We start from the raw sequence: 26621 nt of genomic DNA, 5'->3' as shown, positions 1-26621 counted from the left end.
TGATTTTGGGCAAACAGCAATCGTACTCTTCGGTGAGCCGCTGTCAACTGTGGGCTCCTTGCCGGTATCCTGGTCCTTAAATCGTATTCAGCAAGTCTTCTTCTAACAGTATTTGCACTAATTTGGAATTGATATCTTCCTAAAGTCATAACTTGCAAAGCTGGAGCAGTCAGAGTTCTGTGTCTCAACGACCGTAAAAGCAGAAAACGATCCCGTTGAGCTGTTGTTGTTCGTCTGCGTCCTTGTCCAGGTCTTCTAGAGTATTCTCCTGTCTCGGGGAAACGACGCAAAACTCTAGATACCGTTGACTGGTGCAGATCAAGACCATTTTCAATATCTTGTTAATTAATACCGTCTTCGGCTAGTACTATGGCGGACAATAAATTTAGGCCGGCACAGTTCTGACATTTCAAAAAAGTCAATGCAAGCGACCATTTATTGTCATTATGACTGATGTGTCAGTTTGTCAAACTGAAGGTTTTCAAGCTGTTTGGCGTTTCCTTCGCCCTTTTCGTAACTTACAGATCATGACGCACTAGCATAACTGATTTGTAGTAACATTCATCTCTGGTGGACGCTTCTTTTCCCAATTTTAATTTTAATTATCGCTGTCACGATGACAAGAATGACAAAAATCGAAAATGGGGTTAGTTGAACATAATGCCAGCTTCACATTTTGATGTCAAGCCAATGACAGGCCGGCCTAAATTTATTGTCCGCCATAGTACAGGGTCTCTATAAATGATTGTCTGGTCAAGCCAGCCTTGGAAAAAAATTTTACTGTTCCGCTTTTTTGAAACCGATGCCAAATTCTAGTTCGTTTTCACGGTCACTTCTGACATTAGTGAATGACGTTTCGTTTGCGCTTGTCAGTGGAGTTTTGGTTCCTTATATTCGTTTTATCGCAGTTAATCACAGTTAATAAACACCAGAAATCTGTATTTTTCAATAAAAATTGCAAGTACGTCCGCTTTTAGAGGTAAATACACTGGCAAAATTTGTGTGGTTAGGTATGCTTTAATGATTTATGTTTTATTTTAGCTTTATTTTCTTTACAATGGTTTATTCTGTTGAACAGAACACGTTCATTGTGGTTTTTTACTTTCGAAATGGAAGGTTTAGTAATGGGGAATTATCTGTTTGTAAAAATGAATTCCAGCAAAATATCCGAACAACATTCAAGATTATTGTTAACTCACATTAAGCGAATTGTGAACAGATTTTTAACAATCAGAACAATTAGAAAGGGTAAATCATTAGGACGACCACCAGTATCTGATGAAATACTCGAGGATTTGAAAGAAATGGTGGAAAAGACTCTACAGATATCCATAGCCTGTTTATCTCAACAATCTGGTGTACCACGAAGCACTTGTCACAAAATCATTAAAAATAGGCTACAACTGCATCTTTATAAAATTAGTGTTGTACAAGAACTCCAACCTGCAGATTATCAAAGTTGTGTTTAATAATGTAATCAGTTTGAAAATCACCTCACTTTCAGAATTTGGAGTGCTGAGAATCCACACCAATTTGTAGAGACTCCTTTACATGTTTTGAAAATTGGTGTGTGGAACTGTGGATAGCAGTGTTGCTGTACCCTTAACAAAGAAATGCTGCAAAATATTTTTGAAAATAAATGAAGAATTGTCAAGTGTTTAGAAGTTAATAGGGGACATTTTCAATCTATTTTATAAAAAATACCTATTTGTTATCGTTATTTAGTGTTGTAAATTATGTTGTTGAATACATTTGATTTTGTTGAAAAACCAGTAAGACTTACTTGTTATGAAAAACACTGTTATTTATATTGGAAGAAAAAATGGGAGTCAATACCATATTCGACAATTCAGTCTAGGCCGTATTTACCACTAGCATAAAACAAGAAATGTGAAAACACTACAGCAGACAAAAAGGCAGTATTGTATTGTGGTATACGGGGACAAGGTGTTGTCAATACGAGTATTTATCTGTTTAGATTTGTTCTCATACCAATTCCTGTACAGTGTGTGGCGGTACGATGGGGGCAATAATTGTTCCCCTGTTGGTGTTGATATTAAATAATAAATACATTAATGTTAGCAAGAGTAAACCACAGTTGAAACTTGTCCCTGGTTAAAAGCCAACAACCTAACCTGAAAATGTGACATTCATTATTTGCCGAACAAAGCGGCACATTCAAAATTTGACAAGTTTCCATGGCTGGCTGGACCCGACAATCATTTATAGAGACCCTGTATATATACAACAATTTGTGCACATTGTTCGGCTGTAGTATGTCAACTTAAACGTTCGTAGGAATTCATTTTCGAAATTTATGACTGAAGGAACCAAAACTTCTTACTAACCGTCTCTCAAATCCACAATCAAAATGCTTTACGAAATTGACCAATAACACTAATACAGACTTTTCATAATAAACAACTTTAGAAGTTATCAGCATGGCGCTTTTTGCTACTAAACAAAAGAAATACGATAAAATAATTGATTCAGCATAAGGAAATTCATTTTGTATTGAACTTTTCAAGGTCAAATAATTTAAATTTTGGCACTGTAATTATGTTTTGTAAATATGTAGTGAGATGCATATAACCAACATAATGTGATTTAGCAATGCTCAATTCAACGTTTACGGTGTTTACCTGCATGTCACTATTTACAAAACATAATTACAAAGCCAAAAAATTAAATTATTTGACCTTGAAAAATTCAATACAAAATGAATGGACTTTACTATATGCCATTCACGATGTTTTGGCATAAGGGGAGGCTATGATTTCATTTTTTAACGTTGGATACATGTTTAATTTCTGTCATCTCTGCTGTCACTAAAGTGCCTGACATGCGGACCTATCAAAATGAACGTAACATGTTGCCGAATTTACCGTAATCATAATTAAGCGACTTTAAGACGCATTGATGATGTTTGTATTAGACTGCAGAACATATTTTCAGTAAGTTACAATGAAGTCAAGTTTTTTTGTGTGTATAAATTGAATCGTAGGTGAGTACAAGAAAAAAATGTAACACGGATAGTGAAAAAAGAAACAACGACCCAATTGAAATGGCACAGGGATTTTGTAAGACCTATTACAACTTCGCGATGGAGTTGTGAATATATTGCTTGAGTCTATTTTGAAATGTACTCCTGAAATTTGCCAATATTTTTGTAGATATTGTGAAGAACTTATTTCGGAAGATTGGGCAAAATTAATGTGAAATCTTTCATTTGAAAACGTTTTTCCTTTAATAATTTCATTAGGAGAAGCTGACTCGGAATTTAATTGGGATTTTGATGCAGGTAATGATGATTCAGAATTTTCTAATGAAATTATGGAAGTTGAATAGTTTTGTTCTTTTTTGTCATAGACGATGGGTGTGTAAATATTTTGCAGAAAGATTCGAATAAAGTAAGGTTTAATAAGTAGGTACAAGATTTTATACAATCTAGTTCTAGGAATGTTTTGGTTAAAATGAAAAATTCATTGAGAAGTTACTAACCGGTTGGTTAAGACACTGTATAGGTGGGTTATCTAAGTAGTGTATAAATTAACAGGAGCCATTTCGTCTTTCGGTCCCTGTCCCTACTATTCTGTAGTTTGTTCAAGTCAGTTTCCTGTTTTGTTAAACTGGATTAAAAATGTGTGAGTATTGTTATATTTCAAACTAGTAAAATTGACAACAATGCACTAGACAATGACGCAGTTTATAACCTCAAACTTAGAAAAACATAACCTAATTCAACAGACAGCTTTACTGCCAACTTAAATGCACTTTTTCCATGGCCTCCCCTTATGCCAAAACATCGTGAATGGCATATAACGGGTGACTATTAAAATTTTCACTTAGGGTTGGCTATGGATCATTCTTTGTTATCCGTTGCACCTTAGACACTGACAAGTTTGACATGTCAATACAATCATGTTTTTTCTCTTAATTTGGTTATGTTTCAATTGTACTGACTGACATTTGTCGTTCGTTCTTGCGTGTCTAAAGTAACAGAAAAAATAAAAACTCGTTCAAAGCCAACTCCAAGTGAAAATTTTAATAGTCAGCCGTTATATACGCAATTTTTACCCTTTTGAGGTGACGTCACGATTTCCTTCCTCGCTTTCTCTTTATTGAAACGACAAAAACAGAAAAAAACAAAAAAAAGGCACGTTTATTTATTGATGGTCACTTTGAGGTTATTTTATGCTCCTGTCAATTTGACAATTTTTAATTTCTTTCACTTATTACATTGATTACAAACATAACCTTTCGAAGCAATTGTCAACAAATTTGAAACATTATACAGGATGTTTCTGAAATACGTGTGTTAATTTTAACCAGTGAAAGAACTCGCCAATTTATGAAACTTTTCTCTATAACATTTTGTAAAATTCGTAAAAGTATTCCAAGATTTTTTTGCCCCACAATTTTTACCAAACGAGTCGTTTTGTGTGATTAACTAGTTTCTATTTTTTGTAACCATGAGAATCTAAATTTTGATTATTTATTTTTTTCTATAACAATGGAATTTTTTAACAAAGCTCTGTTTCTATCACAACAGAAAATTTTCACCCATAGGTGGGTATACACTTTGATGGTTAATTTATTCCAAATTTTAAATCAATTTGTATTGCTTTTTCGTAAAAATGTTATAGAGAAAAGTTCCACTGGTTAAAATTAACACATATTTCAGAAACACCTGTATATATTTATAATCAATTCAAATTTGTTTCTGATCCTAGCTCAAACATACGTGAAGTTACTAGATAATGACGTCATCGCAAAAGGGTGAAAATTGGACATTCACATGTTCACATGCTAAAAAAACGTCTCAACTTTGAAAACATCCTGTATAAATATTCTTGATGAACACTGCAATCCTGCAATCTGTGACTGCAATTATAAATAGGTTATAATTTCTTTTTTGAAAGATGTGATCTCTTAAAACGTCAAGCACAAGTCTGAACATTCTAACCTCAAATTATTTTTAAATTTATCTCAAGCAAGTTTGTCAACACTAATCCAGCAACGCAGTGGTCGATTCATTATTGTCCAAAATGTTACACAATTGAGGAGCGTTTGCAATGGCAAATTTAAAGCCGAGCGGACAAAATCCGCGAAAGAAAGTTCAAGTAAGTTGTTTACATCCATTATTTACATAATAGACGTTTTCAAACAAAACCATCAGGTTTCGATGGTGATATGCGAAGCAGAAGAGAAACGACATAGATCTGGCGTCAATGCTCTCCAAATTGATCCAGCTTTGGATCGTTTGTATTCTGCTGGTAGAGACTCCATCATACGAGTGTACGAACATGAGCGTTATTTACATGGAATGGAGCACCACACTGACTGGGTCAATGATATAGTATTATGTTGTGGGGGTCGTCACTGTAATCACTTAAATCCCCAAAGTGTACTAATTTTTATTGATAATATTTTTAGTAATCTCAGCCAGCTCTGATACTACTGTAAAAGTATGGAATGCCCATAAAGGGTTCTGCATGTCAACATTGAGAACACATAAAGATTATGTTAAAGCATTAGCTTATGCTAAAGATAGAGAACAAGTAGCTTCAGCAGGTTTAGATAAGTCTATTTATTTATGGGACATTAACACTTTAACAGCTCTGACTGCCAGCAATAATACTGTTACAAGTAAATGTTCTTCAATTGCATTTTGTTTTTCTTGTCTAATGTAGGCATTTGTAGCTTCTAGTTTGATGGGAAGTAAAGAATCAATTTATAGTTTAGCGATGAATCCTCCAGGAACTGTAATTGTGAGTGGGTCTACTGAAAAAGCTTTAAGGCTTTGGGACCCCAGAAACTGTGTCAAATTGTTTAAATTGAAAGGACATGCAGATAACGTGAAGGCGTTAGTTGTGTCAAAAGATGGCAGCCACTGTATATCTGGCAGCAGTGATGGTTCCATTAAAGTGTGGAGTTTAGGAGGGCAAAGGTGTATTCAGACTATTAGAGTACATGGGGATTCAGTTTGGGCACTTTTAGCTACTGAAAACTTCAGCCACGTAATCTCTGGTGGGAGAGACAAAAAGGTCAGTCATCTTTCGTGAGTTTTTTTTTTTTTAATTTATGATTTATTTATGCAGGTCATAATAACCGATCTGAAAAACCCCCAAAACAGCGTCGTTGTATGCGTTGAAGAAGCGCCAGTTTTAAAAATGTGTTTCACAGCAGACCAGCAAGCTGTGTGGGTGAGTAGTCAATGTTTAGATGGAGCCCTAGTCACTGTCAGTTGGAAATTGTCAAGTTTGACATTTTTTCAATTGTTTGGTGTTTGTTTTTTTTTAAGAATATTTTTTACAGGTGTCGACGTCGAATTCAAGTATCCGTTGTTGGAAATTACCAACAGAGAAGCATTTCAAAGAGGAAGCCAAGATGCCTACGTCCCCAATCTCGTTAATCCCAGGGGGCGCTGCTATTCGTCAAGCAGCAGTACTGAATGACAAACGACACATTCTTACCAAAGATGCAAACGATAACGTCGCCCTCTATGACGTGTTAAGGGTACTAATTTTAAGATTATGTCAAAGTGAATCGCAACTCCAGTATTTATCGTTAAAAAATTGAAAAAGAAGTCGCCACTTGGAAAGTAAAATATGTTTTTGTAGGCACGCAAAATTGAGGATTTAGGTCAAATAAATTTCCAAGAAGAAATAAAAAATCGGTTTAAAGTAGTGCACGTTCCGAATTGGTTCAACGTTGATCTTAAGACGGGAATGTTGACGATACATCTAGGACAAGATGAAGTTGATTGCTTTTCAGCTTGGGTGTCTGCCAGAGATGCTGGCATTAGAGATTGTCCGGAACCTGATCAGAAGGTGAATTACGGCAAGCTTTTATTGCAAGCATTGTTTGAACACTGGAGGGGGGTCGAGAAGGATGCAGAAAACAAACTGTACTTTACTGTACCCAAACACATACCTTTAATTTTAAGGTAGATGATCATTTCACATGTCTTAAGCTGTCATGAATTGTAAAATTTTGTAGCGAAGTAGGTGGACGCACGCTTTATAGAGTACTAGTAGGTGATACGGTTGGCGACACTGAAAACGCTCTACTCAATGAAACCGTACCCAATTGGGTAATTTCAAACATTGAAGAAAACTGCACCGGAAAATTCATTAAAGTTCAATTTTATCTACAACCACACTCTTCTGTTCCTTCACATTTGTTAAAACAAGACAGACTTAAAAAGGTAATGGAGGTAGTGAAGTGTTCATGTGTTACGTGATTGTTTTGCAGCCCGACAGATTAGTGGCTAACGATTTTATACAGTGTCGGAAAGTGGCCGAACACATTTTGGAAAAACTGTTGGGTGACGGAAACGCGAGTTCTCCAGGAGGCGACGCCGACTCTTCCACACCGACGAACAACGGCTACAACGTCGATCAAATTGAACTAACCTGTAACGATCAAGTGCTTGATCCCTCCATGGATTTAAGAACCGTGAAACATTTCATATGGAAGTCTTCAGCAGACTTGACGTTACATTATAGGATTATAAATGCAAAGTAATTTACATTCCATTGGTATTGTACATCCTCTCCTTTAATTTTCCATTGTTGGACTGCGGTTACTGCGCTGATGAAGCGCCACCTGAAAGATCTTTACTTGTAGGTTTTTTATTAGCCTCTATTGGATCCATTTATATTTGTTATTTACAACAGTGTAACAGTTTTTTATTAAAAGATGATAAACCGTGTAAACCTCTAATCTTTTGAAGCGCTTGTCGCTCCTCGCTCACAATCGGTAATAGATTACCACCCGTTAAAGCTGGAGAAAAAATCTTGTTAAAATTTTTGTATTTTATTTTGAAACATGTTTGAATAAAAATTTAGCTGTCATTATAACGTGACTTTTTCGACTCAAATTCCAAAATGTGCCGTGTTAAATTTCCCCAAAAGATCTTTCAAAAACTCTACAATAAAGTCAAGTTCCTGAGGAGGGACACGGTGTGGTGCGACTTTGTCGATTCATCGTTACCCATTTTTTGGATAATCGGCCCGGCCCAGTCCGGTAAAACAACCCTGGCCCACTTCTTGTCGGAATGTAGCAATTACCGTTTGATCCACATGAAACACTTGGCTCCGCAGGGGACAAAATCAACTTCGACACTGGACCTCAGAGACTACGTGACGCTGTTAAAAATGGAAATTAAAAATACTTTCAAATACTGTCATGGATACATCATCGACGACTTTCCCACAAACATGAGTGAATGTAAAAGATTCGAGAGGAAGCTGCGCAAGCCTACTATTATTATTTATATATCTATAAGCCTAGATGCTACCCTCGGAAGGGCTTTAGCCCAACACCCAACCGCTGACCTGAACGCTGTAAGAATCGACTACGTGAAACAGGTCAAGTTTTCTGAGAAAATTTACCACAGATATTTAAAACGTCACAATGTCATGAAGATCTTCTCTCAATACCCCATCCAAGACACACATGCCAAGGCGCTGGAGCATCTGGAAACAGAATTCGGATACAAATTCAGGCAAATTATTAAAACCACCTAGTACGTCACAGCCCAAATATGCTTCATGTTTCCATACACCGTTTCCAAGACAACGCTAAATGTAGTCATGGTACACAGTCAACATTAAACAATCATCCTGGCACAGTCTACGTAACAAAATGGGCGATTTCAATAAAAAATTCATAATAAGGACTGCAGGTGAGGTGATTTGTTCAAAATTTGACAAGACTTCATTTAGCCTTTCGATAGAATGTCACTTGGGTGCTTCACTGTCTGAAGAAACTTGGGATAAGGAGGTTGTTGGGATTGCTGACGTGGACGAGTTCATCCAAAGTGAAAATAAACTGATCCTTTATGCCTTCGTCGAAGAGAATGATAGAAAAAAACTTAAATTTGTTGAGGAGGTGGACGGTGTCGAGAAGAAAATCGTTGTTTTTAGTAAAGTCAGACCAATTGTTTTGTCCGAAGAAAATATTTTGTCTTCGTTACAAATCACTTCGGTTTGTGGGCCGCCAACATTGGCCCTCTATAACACCTTAAACAATGTTTTTACTCCCCTTCTGACGCAGGTGGGTACGAACCAACAGAGAGATCATTATTAATTTGTTATTTATGATTGCACATGTTACTGTTCTAAATGTAATAATTTTATTTGAGGCTTGTTTTTTATTTGTTTACCTTACCAATTAATTGTTTCTTGCAAAATGCAATCATTTAAGCAACAATCATTTTAGAAGACTTCTCCTGAAATCCAACGTCATTTAGCCAACTTACAAGCAGAAATACGATCTTCAATCCTATCTTCAACCAATGAAGATGATTTACTCAGCTCGAATTTAACCTCTTTTAATGGTAAGTCTCTTATTTAAACAATACAGTTTTAACATTTCAAAAAATTCCGTTTTTCCTTCAGTTATAGAATCTTTAGAAAATGAAGTAGAATATTGGGACAACGTTTCTCGGTCATCCAAGAACAGATTAACACGAACTAACGCTGCATCTTTTAGCGACATCTTGAGACCCATTTCAAGAGAATTTAGGTGATTCCTTTAATCTTGTCTCCGTTTTAATAAAATTGTTTCTTCAGTGTAATAGATGCCTTACCGTTAAACGAAGTGGAAGAAGTTCTCGAAAATGCTCACAGCATTTTGGATGACTTGTGGCGTCACGAACCATCCCCTTATCCTCCTGAGCGTATGACCCACCTGATGGATCTCGTAGCCAATGACGTGAAACGCTGTATTTCCAAACAACTGACTGACTGTGACATTTGGGGTGACAATTACAACACGGTGGCGGAGGTTTTAAACCAATGTATCACAACTGGGGACCGTTGGTTGGAGAGTTGTAAACAATTAACTGAAATATTCTGGCCTAACTACTCTTCAAACATGTGGAAGGATGGAGTGTACCAACCCCAAGAACTGACTAAACTTGTTGGAAGGCTCCAAGAAGTACAGTTTTACGTCACGTGTCGAGTTTAATTTTACATCTCATATCTTGTAGATTCTGAATGTGCAAACGCTTCTGAGACAACTAACTCGACTACTGACCCCCCAAGAACAAGAGGAATTAAAAACCACCGACATGTTCAGACATTTTAAGAGTAAAGCATTTCCAAAAGAAAGAGTCGTATTTTTATTTGATTAATTTTTAGATCTTAACGTTCTCGAATTTGGTCAACACTCTTCCAACTTGTGGTTGAAAGCTTGCAAACAATTCGAATATTTATTGCAACCAGCGGAAGAAAAGGTGGCAGCTAAACTCAAGAAACAACTATCTAGTGTTGACGCCAACACGAGACAACTTCTTCACGAATTCACTCGGTACTCAGCTTTGATCGGTAGACCTATACTGAAACAAACTCTCCTCTCGGAGCGACAACATCTGTTAAATTCTCTCTACGACTATGTCAGACATCTTCAGTCTCAAAACATTTCCGAAAATACCTTGAACGTTCGATACGCCACTCCACAAGTTGTCGCAGAAGTCATAATGACTAAACAGTTGGAAGCTAAAGCTACTGAAGTGTTGCAAACTTCGCAGAAGTTGTTAGAAGATCTGAACGGTTACGAGAGTTTGAAGCAAATGGTGACGGAGTTGTTGAAAGATTTGAAACAGCAACATACTGAGTTGTTCGAATCGTGGACGAGAGAGATTTCATCTTTGATTAAAGAAGATATTTTGAATCTAAAAGAGTCTGATCCTGTAGTGCAGTTTTCAAAAAATAACAAACTCATGAAAGTGAACTATTCTGATCGTCTGGTTACTCTGATTTCAGAAGTTAGACAGTTTAAAGCTTTGGGGTACCATATTCCAAGTCACATTGACCAAACTAGTGAACATGCAAAGAAGTTTATGAAATTAGCACGAACTCTAGAACAGGTACCTAACATGAAACATTTTTGAAAAAATGTTGGTATTCTGTTTGTAGATAGCAAATTTTCACAACACTATAGGAAATAGAATGATTATTTGTCAAAGACCCATGATGTTAGCAAGCGCTTTGGAATTGTCACGTTTGGTCCAAGAAGAAGAGGTGGTTTCTTGGGAAAACACGAAATCAGTGGAGAAATATGTGGAAACTTTAAAAAACGCCGTGGAAAAATTGTCAAAAGAAAACAATCTCTTGGCCTCTTACTATTATCAAATAATTGACAAAGTGAGGTGTGTGTGCTGTCTGATTACTGTCTTGATTGTAATTTTTAGATAAAGTTTCTGGAAGATGTTGATTTGATAAAAGAATACAGTAAGTGGAAAGAAGCTACGAGGTATATGAGGAATATTATGACCCAAGTAGAAGATAAAGGGTTCAAAAACATGCAAACATGGAAGGCGGATGTTGACACAAATCTGTGTAAAGTGCTGGAAAAACAGTACATCAGAAGCTTGGATACTCTTCATTTGTATTTACCTGAAATTTACACCGATATTGTCTACAGAAAGTCAGAATTGCAATTCTCTCCAGACCAGACAGTACTAATGGAAAAGTATCAACAACAACTGAAAAAATTTCTGGACATACCTACATCTTTCCGAGGTGTTTCAGACGATCCAGATAAACATATTTTCAGTGAGATCATAGAGAGAACTCGGAACGATTTGGAAAAAGTCAACAAACACACTTTAGACTTGTTCGAACAGCTGGGGGGAGTCCTCAAGCATTGGCAATCGTGGCTTCAGCTTGACTCACTTGATGTGAGCAAATTGACAAATTGGCAACATTGGGATTTGCACTTTAGGGCCTCTAAAACCTTCGGTCAAGAAATTGCGAAACTTCCAAGGTAATTTCTAGTATTTTAAAAACCGAAAGGCTATCAAATGTTTTGTAGTACCGAGGAGCGAGTGGGTTGCTTTCTCATAGGCCTGTCACGATTGCGTTCGGATTTAGAATCTCACAATAGAAGTTATTGGGACCAATTGGTACTTTCCCTTAAAGATTCCATCGCTCAAGATGTTGTGAAGCTACAAAACTACGTCGATCCTTCGACTGCAGTTTTGACCAAACAACCAGTCACCATAGAAGAAGTGGGAGAAACTGGTGCTGCACATGCCAATATTTTAAAACAAGCGTCAGAAGTATTGATTCTTGAGAGAAATTTGTCAAAAATATTGCACTTTTGTTTCAGATGGAAGAATGCTACAATCAGATGATTCAAAAGTCCCAGATTTTGTCAAGTTGGACCAGAGAACAAGTAGATTCGGTGAATCGCTTCAAAGGGGCTTGGGAGAGGTTGCAAAGTCTTTTGGAAAATCACCAACATATCATTGCTAAACAAATGGAAACGATTAAAACGACTCTAAACATTGAAAGTGAGAATATAGAAAAAGAAATGGAACGTTTCGCGGCAAAATGGGAACAGATTAAGCCTAAACCTCATACCGGACAGATTGCTGACCAGTCCACGGAAGAATTGTATCAACAGTTGGTTAATATTAAGGAGAAGAAAGTGCTATGGCAAGATTTAATGCAGAAGAAGGATAACCTTTTTGCCGATTATGAAAAATTCAACATTGACAAACCTGAATTTCTTTTGATTCAAGAAATCGAAACTGATTTAAATAAAGCGGAAGACTCTTGGTCGCTATTTGAAGAGTTCTATAATGAGCTCGAATCTCTGACCAATGAAGAGTGGATCGTATTTAGAAAGAAAATCTACCGATTTGAAGACTTCTTAACTAGTTGGCAAGCCAAGTTGAAGAATACTGACAAAAGTACTGATTTGGAGATGAGAATGCTTCAAGAAATCCATAAATATGAAGTATTTTCTCATGTGAAGTAGTCTTTCTATGTTACGGTTGAATTTTTAGGGTATCATGGGATCTTTGAAGTATGTCAAAGGTGAAGATTTCACAGATAAGCACTGGATCGACGTATATAATATTCTCGAAATGCCTCTAAAATCTCTGGACGACTTGAAATTTAAAGATTTTCTAAACGTTTCGGACAAGTTATCGTCTTCAGTCAAAGAACTACAAGTCGGTAGTTGTCGAAATATGTCGACCAACCTAACAAATATGTTGTAGATAATCTGTAAGAAAGCTGCCAGTGAAATTGTTGTGCGACAAGCATTGGCTGAGCTTGACCAATGGGACGTTCAAGCAAGATTCATTCTAACATCTCATACAGATTCTAGAAACAAAAACATAATGCTGGTGAAAGATTTTAAAGAAATTCTAAGCAAGGTATTTTAGTTTTCTCCATTTGTTAGTTAACTCGTTCGCTGTTTGTAGATCGGAGACAATCAGAGTCTATTGCAATCGGTCAAAAACTCTGCTGATTATGAAAGTTTTTCCGAACGAGCTAGCTTATGGGAGAACAAATTAGCAACGTTGGATCAAAACTTGACCTTATTGGCCCAAATCCAGCGAAAGTATTGAAATCAAATCCATCTGATCAAATTTAATTATTTGTTGTTCGTAGATGGGTTTATCTGGAACCTATCTTTGGTAGTGGTACTTTAATTCAAGAAAAAGCTCGCTTCGACAAAATCGACAAAGACTTCCATCATGTGTTAATCTTTATAGAGAAAGATCCACGCGTTTCGTCTTTGTGCAGATATCCAAATCTGAGCGCATTATTAAAAAATCTTCAAGATCAGTTGAATCGCTGCCAGAAGAGTTTAGATAACTTCCTCATGGTAAAAAGCAAACAAAACTGCAGCAGCAACTTAGAATTTTATGATTTTTAGGAGAAACGTGATAAATTCCCCCGTTTTCTATTTCTCGGTGATGAGGATCTTTTGGAAGTGGTCGGACAATCATCTAAGGAGCAAGTTATTCAAACTCATCTCAAAAAATTATTTGCCGGGATTAATAGTATTCAGTTGGATAACGATGGCACAAAAATTGTTGCAATGTGTTCGCTGCAAGGTGAAATCGTCCCGTTGATCAATCCTATCAATATTAACAAGCCTGTAGAGGAGTGGTTAAACGGGTTAGTCAAAGAAATGCAATCAACTCTGAAAGAACTACTAGTGGAGTGCCTCAGCGAAGGCCAAAACGCTGACCCCTTGAAATACCCATCACAAGTCTTGTGTTTGGCAGACAACATAACTTTCACGCTCAAAACTGAACAAGCCATAGCCAGCATGACTCTGCCTCCTCTGCTGGCGTACTACAAAGCTCAACTGACCCACTACAGTTCGCTGGAACTAAGCGTAGGCGAAGAGACTAGTTTTGCATCGATGAATCTCGACACAAATGAAGAAAATAACATTTTGGAACTTAAACTGAAGTCTCTGCTTCTAGACACCATCCACCACATCGATGTACTCGGAGAGTTGCTCGACGCGAATATAACAAAAGTCACTGACTGGGTCTGGCAAAAACAGTTGAGATTTTACTCCAACTCGTCTGGTGAGGTCACGATTAAAATGGCCAACGCTCGCATGGACTATGCCTACGAATATTTGGGGAATTCGGCGAAGTTGGTCAGAACTCCACTGACAGATCGCTGTTTCTTGACTCTAACCCAAGGAATGCATTTGGGAATGGGGGGAAACCCTTATGGTCCAGCTGGAACGGGCAAAACCGAATCGGTTAAAGCTTTGGGGGGACTTTTGGGCAGGCAAGTTTTAGTTTTTAATTGTGACGAAGGCATAGATGCCTCTTCCATGGGACGGATTTTATCCGGATTGGTCAGAAGTGGAGCTTGGGGTTGTTTCGACGAGTTTAACCGTTTGGACGAGGCGACTTTGTCGGCAGTATCCATGCAAATACAACCCATACAGATCGCGCTAAAAACGCATCAAGAAAAAGTGGGTCTCTTGGACCAAGAAATAATTGTCAACAAACACTGTGGGATTTTTGTCACGCTTAATCCAGCAGGTGGAAGTTACGGGGGTCGTAATAAACTCCCGGATAATCTGAAACAGTTGTTTAGACCAGTGGTGATGACTCACCCAGATCACGAACAAATTGCTAGGACTTTACTTCACTGTGACGGTTATCAAAATGCTGACATAATCGGGAAAAAATTGATCGAAATCTTTGACTCGTCAAGGTAAACGACCAAATAAAATACGCATTTTTTTGGAAATTGGTTTTTTAGTAAACTGTTAAGCAAGCAACAACATTACGACTGGGGTCTTAGAGCAATTAGAACAATTTTGACTGGTTGTGGAAGGGCTCTAAAGCAACACAGAAAGAAAACTGAAGAAGCTGAAGGCAATCAGTTACTCACAGAACTATCTCTGGTGGTTAAAGTCTTGAGGATGGACACTTTGTCTAAATTAACATTCGCAGACAGTGTCAAATTTGAAGGTTTGATAAAGGATGTGTTCAAGGACGTCGTTATAGAAGACATGGGAAACGAAGTATTGGTTAAAGCTTTGGAGGAAAGTTGCCAAGAGCTAAAACTTGCAGTTAACAAAAGACAAATCGACAAATGCTTGGAATTGTACGAACAACTCAAACAGCGCATGGGAGTTGCTATTGTTGGCCCTCCCAGCTCGGGAAAAAGCTCTATACGGAATCTACTGTTCAACGTAAGCACCGTGTGATTATCGTATATTTTGTCAAAATTTGTTCCAGGCCTTGAATAAAATGGGAAAAATACTGAAACAACATGATTTCAATCCTAAAAGTATGCAAAAGACTGAGTTACTGGGTCAAATCGATCTGGACACTAGACAATGGTACGATGGTGTGTTAACTTTGTACAGTCTTCAAGTAACGACAGAACCATCAGGTAAATTTCTGGCCTTAACTCTTACAAATTTTGCAATAACAGTTAACAGACACGTGGTCTTGGATCGTTTGCGACGGCAATATCGATCCAGAATGGGTGGAGGCGCTCAATTCAGTCCTCGACGACAACCGCCTCTTGTCACTACCGTCAGGTTGGAGAGTCCAATTCGGGCCCAACGTCAACTTCATTTTTGAAACGCACGATTTAAGTCATGCTTCGCCAGCGACAATTTCGCGAATGGGTATAGTTCTACTCAGCGAACAAGATTTAGACGTCGCTTCGTACACAGAGAATTATATCAAAAATCAACCTGAAGATTTTGAACGCCTTCTCGGGTCATACATCAACGACTACTTTCTGAAAGGTGTTGACTGGATCTGCAACGAGGGAGAAATTTCAGTACCTTGTTCTAAAATAGCCGTAGCGAAAACCGGGTTGACGCAGTTGTATGATGTCAAAAATAAAACTCAATTCGCTGTTGCTCTGGTTAACGGGTTGGGGCAACAGCTCCAGTATGATTTTCGAGAATTATTCGCCCAACAAATTTACGAATGGATGGGCGAAATTCCGCCGCCCTTAATCCTAAAATCCAGATACAACAGCGAGAGGGACATCATTGACACTTATTACACAAATCCGAACATAACTCTAGACGTAGCTAGTAGAAAAATCCCGTTGATTTTAACCGGAGATGTGTGCAAGACGCTGGATGGTTTGAGAACGTGGCTCTTGCCAGGAAACGAACAAAATTTTCTACTAGTTGGACCACACGGTTCAGCGAAATCGTAAGGCCTAGACTTCAATTCAGATACAAGATAAAAATTCAATTTCAGCTTGATTTTGGAGCATTTGGTCAAGGAACGATCAGATATGGAATTGGCCACAATCCACTGCAGTGCCAGTCTAGTTCCGAACTACATCATCAACAAAATCTCTCAGCTTTGTATCGTGGTAAACACAAACAAAGGCAAAGTTTATAAACCGAAGAGGGGTAATTTAACTCTGTACTTCAAAAATTTACATTTACTGAAACCGGATAAGTGGGAGACTAACATTGTGATTGAATTTCTGCACCAGGTAATCGTTTTTAAAATCATATCGTCGTTACTAGTCTTCGTCTCTTTCCTACGGCACCCTGCTTGGTCTTATCCACCACTAATCTTCTCTTTATTTCCGTCGATTCTTCCGATATTGATTTGTAAGCTGAAAACTTCACTTTTACCGTGTCTAACATATTTTCATATTCCTGAACTTGTTTCTTCAAAACTGCCTCGTTCTTTTGGAAACCCTTAACGAGATATTTTGCTCTCTCGTACTTCTCCAATAAGTCGTAAAAAGCGGATTCCAGATTAGCTATACGCCAAGAGTGTTCGTCCTGTTGCCATTTCATATTTTTCTCGTCTATTACTTTCTTAAGCAGATTATCGTAATTGTGTAGCACCTTATGCAGAGCTGCCTCCTTATCACGATTATATTCCAACTGTTTTCGTAACTCCCTGTTTTGTTCCTCGAGTTGCGTGACTTTCTTTTCCATTGTGGTTATCTTGTCAGTGATTTCTTTAATTCTAAACGTTTCACTGTTTTTTTCTAACAAAAAGTAATATCGAAAACTGACTAAAACCACTTGAATTAAACTCACCTTCTTGTGAATTCCTAAAGAAAAATTTATACAACTGACCAATCATTTGAAGTGGTACATGACACATTTCATTTTATTTAGATGATAACGTACAAAGCTTTCTTCGATTCGAGTCTAGAATTGGTAGGATACGAAAATATCACAATAGTGGGATCTATGTCTGCTACAACCGTTCTATCGACCAGATTTACATCTATAGTTCATAATTACAACATCAGGTAAATTATCGACTTAATTGTATTTCCATAAAACAATCTACTGTCGTAGTTTACCGGACCAAGAAGATTTGTCAATCATTTTAGTATCATATTTAACAGTTCTGATCAAAGAATGTGTGAGTGTTTGGCCAAAAGCCAAGATTGTTAAGTTAGCAGCTACAATGATAGCGACCTACGACAAAGTATGATTTCTTGTTTCAAATAATTTTCTTGTAAAACATTCGATTGTAGATAAGGGGTACTTTCTTGACTACAAATTACAAACATTACGACTTCAGTCCTCACGATGTCACCATTTGGTGTTCTAGCATTTTGCGTTACAAAGATATTCTTCAGACAGATGCAGAAAATTCACTCTTGGAAATAGTGTGCTACGAAGCTACCAAGCAATTTGGGGATAAACTAGTGTGCGAAGAAGATCGTCTAAAACTTGCAAACATACTTAGTGAAGTTTTCAAAACCCAATGGGGTTCGTCTAACATAATGAAGGCGATACAAAATCAATTTTGCGTGCCAGCTCCGCAATATTCTTCAACGACCGAGAGCTTTCTCCTTCAGAAATTGAGCGAAGAAGAATGGACTAGCAGTGTACAAAGAGGAATCACACAATTTGGTCGTGTTTTGATAACTTGAAGAAAAAATAAAAAATAATTGTAGATTTTTAGGGCGAGAAGGTCAAGAGTTGGATATTTTGATTACCAGTGAATTGCTCCAATTGAGTGCAAGTGTGGCAAAGATCTTGAGCGCTCCTGAGGGTAATGCAGTTATGGTAGGTAGAGCTGGAATTGGCAGAAAATCTGCGGTTAAAATTGTCTCATCTTTGCAATCGGCTCGACTGATAATTCCGATTTCGAGAGCGCAACCCCAGTTCAGTGCTGACTTAAAATCTGTAAGTGATTTAATAGATTTGATGGAAAAAATGTTGACTCCAGATTTCTTAGGCAATACAATTATCTGGACTCGACGGGGAACAAGTTTATTTGTTACTTGAAGACCACATCTTTAACCAGAAACACATTTTGAGTTTAATCAACATTTTGGTGTCAGCAGGAGAGGTACAATTTTCTTCTTTCTGAAATGAGAAGTGTTCAAGTTCCATTCTAGGTTCCTGGTTTGTATAATGCGGCGGAATTGGAATCGATGATTGCCGGTCTGAAGGATGAGGCCAGCAGGGAAAATTTTGAAGGAAATTTAATGGAGTTTTTCAACGAACGTAACTACTTGGTTTTAATGAGATGATTTTAATTGTTTTAATTGAAAACTTCAGGTGTGAAGAGACGACTGCATGTTGTGGCATGCATAGATGTTAATAATGAAAATATTTGGAATATTTTTGAAAACTGTCCAGCATTTCTCCATGAAAGTACGATCATTTGGAAGACAGAATGGAGTTTGGAGACGATTCGATTGATGCCCCTTCTAGTTATCAACAGGTAAAGAAAAATTCTTAAGTTTTTGAGACAGTGTGTTGAGATTTTGTAGGTCCAACGAGAGTGACGAAAAAAGTGAAGTGCAACATTGCAGCAACTTCCCAAAAATTTTTGAAGTAATTAAAGAAAAAATGGCAGCTCCTTCGCGTTTCATCTCGATGATTAAGCTTTACGTGGAGATTTTTATCAAGAAAAAGTCGACAATAACGTCGAAACAGAACAAATTAAAAGCTGGAGTTGCCAAGTTAACTGAGGCTGGAAGTTTAGTGGCGAAGCTGAAGCAGAAAGCGGCCGAACAACAAAATAAACTTGCTGAGAAACAAGCCAAGGCTAATACCGCTCTGGACATGATCAGCAACACGATGAAGAACGCCAGCACTCACAAGGAAGAAATGGAAGTGTTGAAACAGAAAACTGAAGCGGAAAATCAGCAATTGATGGTGCGGAAAAAGGAGATCGAAACGGAACTTTCCGAAGTGGAGCCTTTGATTCAAGAGGCTCGATCGGCAGTTGGGAACATCAAGTCGGAATCGCTGTCGGAAATTCGCTCTCTGAGAGCTCCTCCCGACGTGATCCGAGACATCCTCGAAGGGGTTCTAAGACTGATGGGAATCCAGGACACTTCCTGGAACAGTATGAAAACCTTCCTCGCCAAAAGAGGAGTCAAGGAAGAGATTCGATCGTTCGACGCGAGCAGAATCACAACCGAAAACCGCCAATCTGTGGAACGATTGATGGCGAACAAAGGCGACTCTTTCGATCCCAAAGCGGCCAAAAGGGCGTCGGTGGCGGCAGCACCGTTAGCGGCATGGGTCGCGGCTAACGTAAAATATTCGCATGTTGTCGACAAAATCAAACCTTTAGAACGAGAACAAAATAAACTGAGAGAGTGAGAGAAAACAATGGATTTGGTTTGTTTTAGTTAATTTTTGTGTTTAAGAAATTTGGCAAGTGCGGAGGCGCAATTGGGCGAATTGAGTGCGGGACTGTCCGATGTTGACGCCACGGTTGCAAAACTAAAAGTTCAACTTTCCGCCTACACCAAGGAGGCCGCTGAGATTGAAATCGATTTGAACAAAGCTCAAGAGACACTAGCGGCCGCTGAAGGATTGGTTTCGAAGCTGGATGATGAATATCAGAGGTGGCAGGAGCAATTAAAAGAGTTGTCACAGCAGATTGATAAACTTCCGGAAAACTGTTCTTTAGGTTCGGCTTTCATTACTTATTTGTCGGATGAATCGGAAGAAGGAAGGCGGTAATAATTGAATTAAAATGTGTTCAACTCGATTTCTGTTCTGATTTTCGCAGAATAATCTTGGACAGGTGGATCAAAGAACTTGGAGTTGACGCTTTCAGTTTTGAAGAGTTCTTGTCCAGTGAACGAGAACATCTACAATGGCAAAGCGAAGGACTGTCTTACGATAAATTGTCAGTCCAAAACGCCAGCATAATTTTAAAAGTTCGACTGATTATTTTGTTTTTCTTGTAATTTAACATATTCTCGTAGGCCAAGATTACGCCGTTGCTTATTGATCCAACTTCCAACGCAATAAGTTGGTTCAGAAATCATTTCAAAAATCGACAGATGGAAACAGTCACACAAAATTCGCCGAAATTTAACACCAACTTGGAATTATCAGTCAGGTTAGAGCTACACAACTTTTTATGTTTCTTCTATTCTCTCGTACGTTACAGATTTGGAAAGATCTTGGTTATTGAAGAGATCGAAGAAGTTTCTTCTGTACTGTTTCCGATATTGCGAAAAGAATTTGTTTATCAAGGTTTGTCGTCATAACTGACATGTTCCTAATCCGACAAATTATTTTCAGGCGAAAGAAAACTCATAAATTTTAACGGAAAATTAATTGATTACCACTACGACTTTATGATGGTTTTGAGCAGCAGAAATGAACAGTTGAAAGTAGCTGCAGACGTCAGTGCCATAGTTTCCACCATGAATTTTACTGTGACTCACGCAGGACTAACAGAACAACTCCTCTCCTGCACCATTCGCCAAGAAAATCCCGAACTAGAGGACAAAAGGAAGCAACTGTTGCGTGAAAGGGAAGAATTACAAGAGAAACAGTACCAGCTTCAAAATCAGCTCCTCGAAGATCTGGCAAATTCTTCGGGAGATATCTTACAAAATTCTGTAAGCTTGAGATAAAAAATGAAAACCAAATTTTGACAATGCGGTTATCGTTTAGAACTTGTTGGCTTCTTTGAATGAAACTAAAGCGAGTTCCACTGCAATCACAAAAGCCTTGGAGGAGTCGTTGCAGATACAGAAGAAACTCCAATCTGGATACGAGGTTTATCAAGAAATTTCTGTGTTTGGGAGCTACTTGTACTTCGCTTGTAACGAATTCTCCAAATTTAATGTTCTTTATGTTTTGTCGGTTCCCGCCTGTATTCGCCTATTTCTGACCTCTTTGCAGACATTTCAGGTAAGTTTACAAAGCCTACGGGATTATTTTCATCATTTGGAGCAATCAGGGAATGGAGAGTACCGTCGAGTCTCAAAAGAAGCATCTCTTTTTCACCGTTTACAATTACGTAAGTCGGGGCATTATGAAGACAGATCGACTGACGTTCGCGATGCACTTGGTTCAAAAATTATTCTCCGTCCAGTCGGGAGAGTGGAGACACTTTTTGGGCAGTTCCGTGACCGGAAGAGGAGACCCTGAAAACATCCCTCCGTGGATTCCAAAACACTGTCTACACAGCGTGCAGAATCTGCAGGCTTCGCTGCCGGCATTATACCAAATTTTGCAATTAGACGAACAAAATTTGTGGAACAAGTTTATGGCGTCGGATTGTTGCGAGAGGGATTTTCCTGCTCATTGTAAAATTAGCGAGTTTCAGAAGCTTCTAGTCGTGCAAGCTCTACGCCCTGATCGTGCTTACTCCGCAATGAGTCAATGCGTTTTACACGTGACGGGGTTAAGAAGCGTCGATCCTCCAGTGTTCGACTTGAATCAGATCTTTAGAGAATCATCTTCGTCGGAGCCTATTCTAATACTGACAGTTTCTGGAAGCGATCCTTCTTCGGAAATTCGTGATCTGGCTCCGAATCAATTTGTCGAAGTCGCAATGGGGGAAGGTCAAGAGAGCAAAGCGATTGCAGCTTTAGATAAAACGGCACGAGCTGGACAATGGCTCATTTTGAAAAATTTGCATTTGGTCACGGGGTGGTTGTCGATTCTCTGTCAGAATCTACAAAACTTGCAACCACACGACAACTTCAGACTGTGGTTAATCACCGAACCGAATCCTACGTTCAATTTTGTCTTAGCCCAAAACAGTTTGAAAGTCGTGTACGAGGCCCCGCAAGGATTACGAAATAATCTTCAAAGAACGTACGCCACTTGGGGGAGCAAATACATCGAGAAATTGCACCCGACAGCGGGACGAATTTTCTTCATTCTTTCGTGCATTCACGCGATCGTTCAGGAACGTCGCACTTATATTCCCCAAGGGTGGTCAAAGTGGTACGAGTTTAGCGACACAGACTTAGCAACGTGTGTCAGACTCGTGGAAGATTTGTGGCAAATGCAGTCGCCTCAAGTGCAATGGAAATTTATTTCTGGGTTGTGCTGCGACGCTGTATATGGGGGCAGGATCGAGAATATCGACGATATGGGGATTCTCAAAACATATTTGAGGCAGTATTTGGTGGATGAAGTTTTGAGCCACAGGTGGACTCCCTTCGGGACTAAAATCATGTTACCGAGTTCTTCGAAGTTTAACGTACGCTGCAGTTATCACTAAATGTTTGATTTTTATGCAGTTTTCCAGGATTACGTGAACGTCTTAAAACAACTACCAGAAAGAGATCTGCCTTCGTATTTTGGACTGCCTGAAAATATTGGGCGAGCTTGGGAAAAGCAAACTTCCAATGAAATCGTAACCAAACTCAAAACTATTCTACTCTCTAAAGAAATTTCTCTACGATTTGACAGAGATCTTTGGCAAAGGAGTTTATCGCCGTTTATGATGTTGTGGAAGAAGCTGAATCAAGGGCACGATTTTGTCCGTATGTCGGTACCCGCTTCTGTATCGAGTAATTCTTCAATCGAAACTTTTATGGCGGAGGAGTTTCATAACGCAATTCGCCTAGTGCAAAATATACACAGAAATATCGCCATTCTAAATAAAATTTGCAAAGGAAATGCACTTCCCAATGATACGGATATGCTAGTTGGGAATTCATTAATAAATTATCAGGTCAATTGTCACTTCTACTTTTGTTTATTGTCTGATTATTTCAAGTTTACAGGTTCCTAAACCATGGGAGTTGTTATGGGAAGGTCCCAAAGATCCCACCCGATATTTGCGAAGTATAATCAGCAAAACTGCAAACATTTCGAAATGGAAGGATAAAAGATCCACTGAGATCTTACAAAACCCCCTTAATTTATCTTCACTGTTGCACCCAAGTGCCTTTTTGGCTTCATACAAGCAAGAATATTCAAGGTAAGGGTCACCCTTCTTTTAAAAATTACGGCTGACGTTTTTACCGACGTGCTAATTAACATATCCTTAGGTTAAGCAACATTTCAATGGATCAGCTTGAATTGGAATCGAGTTGGAAAGTTCCCACCCACAAAAATCATATTATTTTGACTGAATTACTGGTGGAAGGCGGTTTGTTTGAAGGAAGCATTCTAAAACCGTGTCTACCTCACTCGGAAAACATTAATCCCTCGCCGAATTGCTACATCAGTTGGAGAGAAAAGGTAAAGCACGAACCGGTTATTCAATTCGATAAAAAATATTTTTTAGAAAATTGCCGTGAAAGAAGATAGGTGCGTGGACGTCCCGCTTTATTACACTTCTAACAGAGAAAAACAACTGACGTCTTTGCAAGTTTTCTGTAATGTGAAGGAAAAGGATAAGTGGACTCAAGCTGGTCTCGCTTTTTATTTAGAATATTAATTTTTTTTTCGATTTATTATAAAAAATAAATAACAATTAGCTTACCTTATAGTATATAACCGTCAGTAGAAACTAACGCTTTATTATTATGACAGTCCCACAACCAGTCAGGTCTTACACATATTGCCTGCGAGCTGTAGCTTTTTAGGTTTTCAGCGTTCAGTTCAGAAGTGATGAAATAATCTACGTCTTCAGAAGGATTCTCGGTGACAATTCTAAAAAGTAATATTTTAGTTTTGTTGAAACTTAAAAATTTCACTATTTACCCTTTATATGCTATTATATACCTCTCCAACATTTTTGAAATGTCTTCGTCTAGAGTCTCATCAATGAAGAAAGTCTTGAAGTCTAAAAAATCTGGTAATTTCTTTGGTATGTCATCAGTATCATCTATACATATTATTTCTTCATCTGTATCTGCTGTGAATGTGTTGTTTTCCTTTTCCTTCTGTTTAGCCTGAATTTCTTCTATCCTTTTTTGCATCCTGAAATAAACTCTTTCAATCCACAATTTCGAAATTATAAATACTTTTATGAGGGTTGGAACGATTGGGACACCCCATTGCTGTCCAAATTACCAAGCCACTGTAGGTTCAGAAATGGGCCGTATTTAAACATTTTTACTGGGGTCTTCAACGCATTTGTGCTCTGAAATTTTTGCGAAATAAAAAATACGTCGCACCGGATTGTCATAAATGTCCTTTTTGATAATAATACAATTTTTTTTTGCTATTCAACGTAGATTCGCGTGACATATTTATGGGCCATTTTTAATTAGTGGTCCTAGGTAGGTGCCTAGAAGGGCTCGGAAAATCCAATAATCCATTTCTTATCGAAAGAATCAAAATTCCCGGTACAAATTACAAAATTTCAAGTACGGACCATCAAGTTGCAAACGTTCGGAGCGTGCCGAAGCGACCGAAATCAGGTATTATTTACAACATCTTTACGGACAAGCCATAAACCATTGTAAGGGGCAATTTTATAATGAGTTCCCCATATCGTTTCATCCTACTAAGTATACATGAAACACTCACTGTGTATCATCATAGCCCTCTTCATCAGTACTGTCATCAATTTCTACCTTTTCTTCCTTGATTTCTTCCCAAATTTCATCTTCACTTTCTGGTTTCTTTGAATCATTTTTGTCCAGACAAAATCTCCGCCAAGGCAAACGCTTTCTCTGCGTGTGACACTCCTCAATCCAATTTCTTTTAACAATCTTGCCTTTACCTTTTACTTGATTGAACTTGGGGGTATTTGTGAAGGCACAACTGTAACAGAAACCTGTTGACTTTATTTTTATGACTTGTTTAAGTTGCTTACATCAAATGTGTACAACTATTTTCCCAATCTGGTTTATACTTTGCCCCCATAGCAAGCGCCATAGTTCTCAAATTTGCTCGGTCAGGATTTTGGATACCACTGATCACCAGAGTAACACCTCGTAACAACTCAGAAAATGGTTTCTTGCGTTTCTCTACTGTTTTAGCCTTTTTGCTAGGACTAGTACTCAAAACTGATTCATGTTTTCTCTTACTAGATTCACCTGAAGCTTGAGGTTTGGGTGATGCATTCCTTTTAGCTTTTTGTTCTTCTTTAGCTTTTTTATCTTTAACATCATTCTGTTTCTTTTCAATTATTGTGTCGATCTTTTCATTAGGCTCTTCCTCATCTTTGTTATAAAGCAATTCATTTCTGTTTCTAGGTAAAGCCTTTTTAACTTCACTGTCACTACTATCATCTCTTTTTTGTGATGTATTGTTGATCTTTAATCTTGGTTTGGTTGCTGGAGAGGCTGATGATGAGGCTTCTCTGATTGCAGCTGCCACAGAAAGGGGTTCTTTTTGATATTCCGTACGTCTAGCAAATAAGCTTCCAGTTGATAAATCATCAGGTGACTCAGGCCTTAGAGCAAATTTGCCAATAGTCGCCTGGACAGCTGCTCCATTGACTTTATCTGCAGGAGTATGAAATGTGATAAATGACAAACCATACTGAACATGTCTGTTAAACGGCTGAGTACAAACAATTTTAACTCTATCCCATTTTTGTTCACATTCCGGTTTTGACAACTGATCTTGCCTAAACATCCGAACCTTGTTAATATTTGAGCTCTGACGCGCTTCTAAAGGACTCATAAAGGAAGACATCACCAACAACACTTTATACTCATCGGTGGTGCCAGATCTGGTAACAAGCACTTCAATGTAGGCTGAATTTTCATTGCCGATATCAATTCCCGAGATCACGCAAGCTTTTTCCAGTTGAAGGACGATAGTGGCTGATCTCTCTCCCGATTCTCTGCATTTCCACTTTTTAGCGGGATCGTTGGACACAACGTTGTTTGCAACGTGTACCTGGAATTGTCTTTTAATACAATTATAATTTTTATTCGAAGTGGACTTACGGGATCCTCGCTGCTGAAACTGACAACGTGATCAACTTTTATTTTGGGCATTATCGAAGAAATAATTTGCAAAATTCAAAACGAACATTAACATAACCTCCAAAATTTTGACAGTAGACATCGGCCGCGGGAAATTTGAATCTGGCACTGTTGTTGTTTTGAACGCAGATTGGCAAAGTCATCAATCAGATTGAAAGCAATCGCAAATATTTACCTATTACTATCTAAGATCAGTAGAAAAGGTTTCGCTTGATCAAATGATTAATTAGATTTATAGCCGAACGAGCGCTCGGTAACAAA

General features: G+C 38.2%; 3 protein-coding genes and 4 long non-coding RNA genes across 11 annotated transcripts; 3 read left to right on the top strand and 4 right to left on the bottom strand.

The window, feature by feature from the left end:
* The first annotated feature begins 405 nt into the window (after positions 1-405).
* LOC138133543 (uncharacterized) lies at positions 406-1772 on the top strand. Its single transcript, XR_011160401.1, has 2 exons — positions 406-979; positions 1042-1772. It is a non-coding gene; the product is annotated as an uncharacterized lncRNA (long non-coding RNA).
* Positions 1321-2498, bottom strand: LOC138133544 (uncharacterized). The gene is made up of 2 exons (XR_011160402.1): positions 1993-2498; positions 1321-1616 (listed from the first exon to the last, which is right to left on the bottom strand). It is a non-coding gene; the product is annotated as an uncharacterized lncRNA (long non-coding RNA).
* Positions 2499-2811: 313 nt separating this feature from the next.
* Positions 2812-7721, top strand: LOC138133535 (WD repeat-containing protein 48 homolog). 4 transcript variants are annotated; one of them, XM_069051480.1, is made up of 12 exons: positions 2812-2954; positions 3005-3301; positions 3458-3644; positions 4923-5123; positions 5180-5384; positions 5437-5649; positions 5704-6047; positions 6102-6206; positions 6319-6519; positions 6624-6949; positions 7003-7210; positions 7258-7721. In XM_069051480.1, exons 4-12 carry the CDS (start codon positions 5076-5078, stop codon positions 7528-7530), a joined length of 1923 nt encoding a protein of 640 aa, XP_068907581.1. In that variant the 5' UTR covers positions 2812-2954; positions 3005-3301; positions 3458-3644; positions 4923-5075; the 3' UTR covers positions 7531-7721. The 4 variants fall into 4 exon arrangements, with proteins under 4 accessions (XP_068907581.1, XP_068907580.1, XP_068907582.1 ...); XM_069051479.1 differs by having other exon boundaries at positions 3370-3644; XM_069051481.1 differs by having other exon boundaries at positions 3005-3644; positions 4999-5123.
* Positions 7722-7802: 81 nt separating this feature from the next.
* LOC138133542 (uncharacterized) lies at positions 7803-8680 on the bottom strand. The gene is made up of 2 exons (XR_011160400.1): positions 8538-8680; positions 7803-8483 (listed from the first exon to the last, which is right to left on the bottom strand). It is a non-coding gene; the product is annotated as an uncharacterized lncRNA (long non-coding RNA).
* btv (beethoven) lies at positions 8553-23955 on the top strand. Of its 2 annotated transcripts, none has more exons than XM_069051477.1 (39): positions 8553-8692; positions 8744-9063; positions 9232-9346; positions 9408-9534; positions 9582-9948; positions 10001-10100; positions 10152-10879; positions 10929-11156; positions 11204-11778; positions 11827-12073; positions 12124-12756; positions 12806-12973; positions 13022-13180; positions 13229-13368; positions 13419-13635; positions 13687-14999; positions 15048-15483; positions 15530-15686; positions 15736-16471; positions 16520-16763; positions 17407-17543; positions 17593-17725; positions 17775-18156; positions 18209-18432; positions 18485-18598; positions 18648-18756; positions 18811-18976; positions 19026-19862; positions 19914-20228; positions 20282-20432; positions 20481-20617; positions 20669-20754; positions 20803-21125; positions 21181-21420; positions 21470-22723; positions 22772-23200; positions 23253-23449; positions 23520-23712; positions 23759-23955. In XM_069051477.1, the coding sequence occupies exons 1-39, from the start codon at positions 8653-8655 to the stop codon at positions 23909-23911; spliced, it is 12630 nt and encodes a 4209-aa protein (XP_068907578.1). In that variant the 5' UTR covers positions 8553-8652; the 3' UTR covers positions 23912-23955. The 2 variants fall into 2 exon arrangements, with proteins under 2 accessions (XP_068907578.1, XP_068907576.1); XM_069051475.1 differs by having other exon boundaries at positions 9229-9346.
* Positions 16660-17597, bottom strand: LOC138133541 (uncharacterized). The gene is made up of 2 exons (XR_011160399.1): positions 17326-17597; positions 16660-17273 (listed from the first exon to the last, which is right to left on the bottom strand). It is a non-coding gene; the product is annotated as an uncharacterized lncRNA (long non-coding RNA).
* On the bottom strand, positions 23878-26460 carry XRCC1 (DNA repair protein XRCC1). The gene is made up of 5 exons (XM_069051486.1): positions 26322-26460; positions 25238-26271; positions 24949-25185; positions 24178-24396; positions 23878-24126 (listed from the first exon to the last, which is right to left on the bottom strand). The coding sequence occupies exons 1-5, from the start codon at positions 26370-26372 to the stop codon at positions 23958-23960; spliced, it is 1710 nt and encodes a 569-aa protein (XP_068907587.1). The 5' UTR covers positions 26373-26460; the 3' UTR covers positions 23878-23957.
* Between the last annotated feature and the right edge of the window lie 161 nt (positions 26461-26621).

This window comes from Tenebrio molitor, chromosome 6 (assembly GCF_963966145.1).
Source record: "Tenebrio molitor chromosome 6, icTenMoli1.1, whole genome shotgun sequence".
Classification (NCBI taxonomy): Eukaryota; Metazoa; Arthropoda; class Insecta; order Coleoptera; family Tenebrionidae; genus Tenebrio; species Tenebrio molitor.
The sequence above is the reverse complement of the archived record's forward strand: the minus strand, read 5'-3'. Positions and strand labels throughout refer to the sequence as shown.

Excerpts from the sequence above, each read along its gene's own strand:
- btv (XM_069051475.1), top strand. The coding sequence starts at position 8,653 with ATGGGCGATTTCAATAAAAAATTCATAATAAGGACTGCAG. Across the intron at positions 15,484-15,529 it reads TACGGAATCTACTGTTCAAC|GCCTTGAATAAAATGGGAAA; the intron begins GTAAGCACCGTG and ends AATTTGTTCCAG. Across the intron at positions 20,618-20,668 it reads AACTTGGAATTATCAGTCAG|ATTTGGAAAGATCTTGGTTA; the intron begins GTTAGAGCTACA and ends CGTACGTTACAG.
- LOC138133535 (XM_069051480.1), top strand. The coding sequence starts at position 5,076 with ATGGCAAATTTAAAGCCGAGCGGACAAAATCCGCGAAAGAAAGTTCAA. Across the intron at positions 6,207-6,318 it reads CAGACCAGCAAGCTGTGTGG|GTGTCGACGTCGAATTCAAG; the intron begins GTGAGTAGTCAA and ends TATTTTTTACAG. Across the intron at positions 7,211-7,257 it reads AACAAGACAGACTTAAAAAG|CCCGACAGATTAGTGGCTAA; the intron begins GTAATGGAGGTA and ends ATTGTTTTGCAG.
- XRCC1 (XM_069051486.1), bottom strand. The coding sequence starts at position 26,372 with ATGCCCAAAATAAAAGTTGATCACGTTGTCAGTTTCAGCAGCGAGGAT. Across the intron at positions 26,272-26,321 it reads GTTTCAGCAGCGAGGATCCC|GTACACGTTGCAAACAACGT; the intron begins GTAAGTCCACTT and ends AGACAATTCCAG. Across the intron at positions 25,186-25,237 it reads AATAGTTGTACACATTTGAT|TTGTGCCTTCACAAATACCC; the intron begins GTAAGCAACTTA and ends TTTCTGTTACAG.